The sequence below is a fragment of the Rhagoletis pomonella genome, unplaced genomic scaffold, assembly GCF_013731165.1.
Source record: "Rhagoletis pomonella isolate Grant_MI unplaced genomic scaffold, Rhpom_1.0 Rhpom_scaffold_00002, whole genome shotgun sequence".
NCBI lineage: Eukaryota > Metazoa > Arthropoda > Insecta > Diptera > Tephritidae > Rhagoletis > Rhagoletis pomonella.
The window spans coordinates 105,167,474-105,169,545 of NW_023458556.1; the positions used below are offsets into that span (position 1 = coordinate 105,167,474).

The 2,072-nt window shown below is 34.9% G+C and overlaps 1 protein-coding gene and 1 long non-coding RNA gene across 2 annotated transcripts; one reads left to right on the forward strand and one right to left on the reverse strand.

The window, feature by feature from the left end:
• Nucleotides 1-6: 6 nt before the first annotated feature.
• On the forward strand, nucleotides 7-1,139 carry LOC118734812. The gene is made up of 3 exons (XM_036464495.1): nucleotides 7-408; nucleotides 463-874; nucleotides 949-1,139. Exons 1-2 carry the CDS (start codon nucleotides 299-301, stop codon nucleotides 851-853), a joined length of 501 nt encoding a protein of 166 aa, XP_036320388.1. The 5' UTR covers nucleotides 7-298; the 3' UTR covers nucleotides 854-874; nucleotides 949-1,139.
• LOC118734813 lies at nucleotides 815-1,557 on the reverse strand. The gene is made up of 2 exons (XR_004992446.1): nucleotides 1,127-1,557; nucleotides 815-1,000 (listed from the first exon to the last, which is right to left on the reverse strand). It is a non-coding gene; the product is annotated as an uncharacterized LOC118734813 (long non-coding RNA).
• Between the last annotated feature and the right edge of the window lie 515 nt (nucleotides 1,558-2,072).

A 2,072-nucleotide genomic window follows, 5' to 3' on the forward strand; every position in this document is an offset into this window, starting at 1 on the left:
TTTTTCTGTAAAGCATTACTTCGAATACTTTATAATGCGACCCTGACAGACAATCAGGGCTGTCATGGAATCCAAGTCGGTTTTGCTTTTTGTCGGAATTACAAACCAATATTGGTTTCATTTGGTGTCATGAAACCGGATTGGTTTTGCTCTTTTCGAACATAAACAAAACCGATGTTCGAATCAGCTGTTTTGCTCATTTGTGTGCATGGCGGCAATTTGAATGTACATTTTTTTGACACAATTTTTTAAAATTGAATTGTTTTCATTAATTTAAATAAAAGTAAGTGAGCGCAAAATGACATCCGCAGTTATCGCATTTCTGTTCTTGGAAGAAGAAAGTTCCGAGAAGGTTAAAAGAAAAATTTTGAGAGATTGCGGCGATCCACTTGAGCTGCCCGAGACAGCGTAAGTAGATTGTTTTTTAATATGCGTTTATAAATATTTATAGCGTATTTGCAGTTTCATAGCATATTATCGCCTAAACAAAGAGGTACTTGACACCATTGAAGGGCACTTGACACGTTCGAAAGTTCCACCAGTGCTGCAGTTAGCAGCTTCGTTGCGATTTTTAGCAGAAGGATCCTGTCAAAGATCAGTCGGGAACGATTCTAGCATAAGTGTAGCCCGAAGCGCGGTGTCAACGATTTTAGATGATGTGCTTAAGGTTATGGAGCGGTTCATTTGCCCTCAGTGGGTGAAACTAGAAATGGACTGCATCGAAAAGCGCATATCAAGAGACTATTTTTACTTAAAGTACAAAATTCGCTCAATAATTAGTTGCATCGACGGGACACACATAAAAATCATTAAGCCCAGTATTGACGAACATTTATTTTATAATCGAAAATAATTCAGTATGAATGCCCTGATTGTAAGTAATCATGAATCTTCATTTTACTCGTACATTGCCTTGATTTATATATATGCATGTACATTTTTATTTAGATGTGTGATGGTGACATGAAAATTCGAGCCGTCGATGCACTCTATCCCGGCTCTAGCCATGACTCATTCGTATGGAACGTTAGTAGCGCCAGACATTTTTGGAAAGCATAAAAAGTGATGAATAAAAATATGAATACATTAACAAATATTTTTATAAAATAAACATTCTTTTACTCACATTTTTATAAAATATCCAACTGGAAGTAAGGAAAACTAATAAACAAATGAAATCCAACAGCCGTTAGCTGCTTGGTTTGTTTCCGATAGCAAAATCGATATTATTGGTTTCTGTGACACCTAAAATCGACACTAATTCCGATTCGAACATAAAACCGATAACATTGGATTTCATGACACCAAAGTAATTTTTTTGTCGTTTTTAAATCCAATTCCGACAACAATTGGATTCCATGACAGCCCTGAATAACACACAACACATACAAGAGAAACGGACGAGAAGAAGACAGAGTAGTTTTGTAGTTGCAACGGACCGCGGACACAGACAGTCGTTTTTGTACAATAGAAAGATACTTGCTATTGAACGTGATTAAAGAAAGACACATATTAACTTTTAAAAGACGGGTGTATTTTATTTTACTCGGAATCCTTGACAATTGTAATGTATTCAAAAAGTTCCAAAAATTTCATCTTAAAAGACATTCATTTCTCGATACTAGGTAATGAAAAATTAAATTCCCCACTTTTCTTAGGACATCGCCCTGGGGGAAAAAATGCATTGTGCAAATGCATGTGAAAAGGGTTGTTTTACTGATTACACTGGACCACAAATTTCAACTTTTTCTCTTTACCAGAAACGCCGTTATGAAATTCTTATGTAAAATCACCCCCTGATTCCGAAAATCAAGGTTATTTTTAATTCTATGGTACCGTTTTTGAGATATTTGCAATTTACCGTTTTTGCAAGAAAAAAAAAATTGGGTCCACTTTATCATATATATCTCAAGAACGAATTAAGCAATTCCAAAACGGTTTTTTAAAAGGTAATAAAATTTTCTATAAACTGTGCATACAACACTTTTTGCTAGGCCCTGTAGATTCAAAGATAACGAACAATCATTACCGATTTTTTCAATTTCCCTAAGCTCTGTTGTATTACAAAAAAA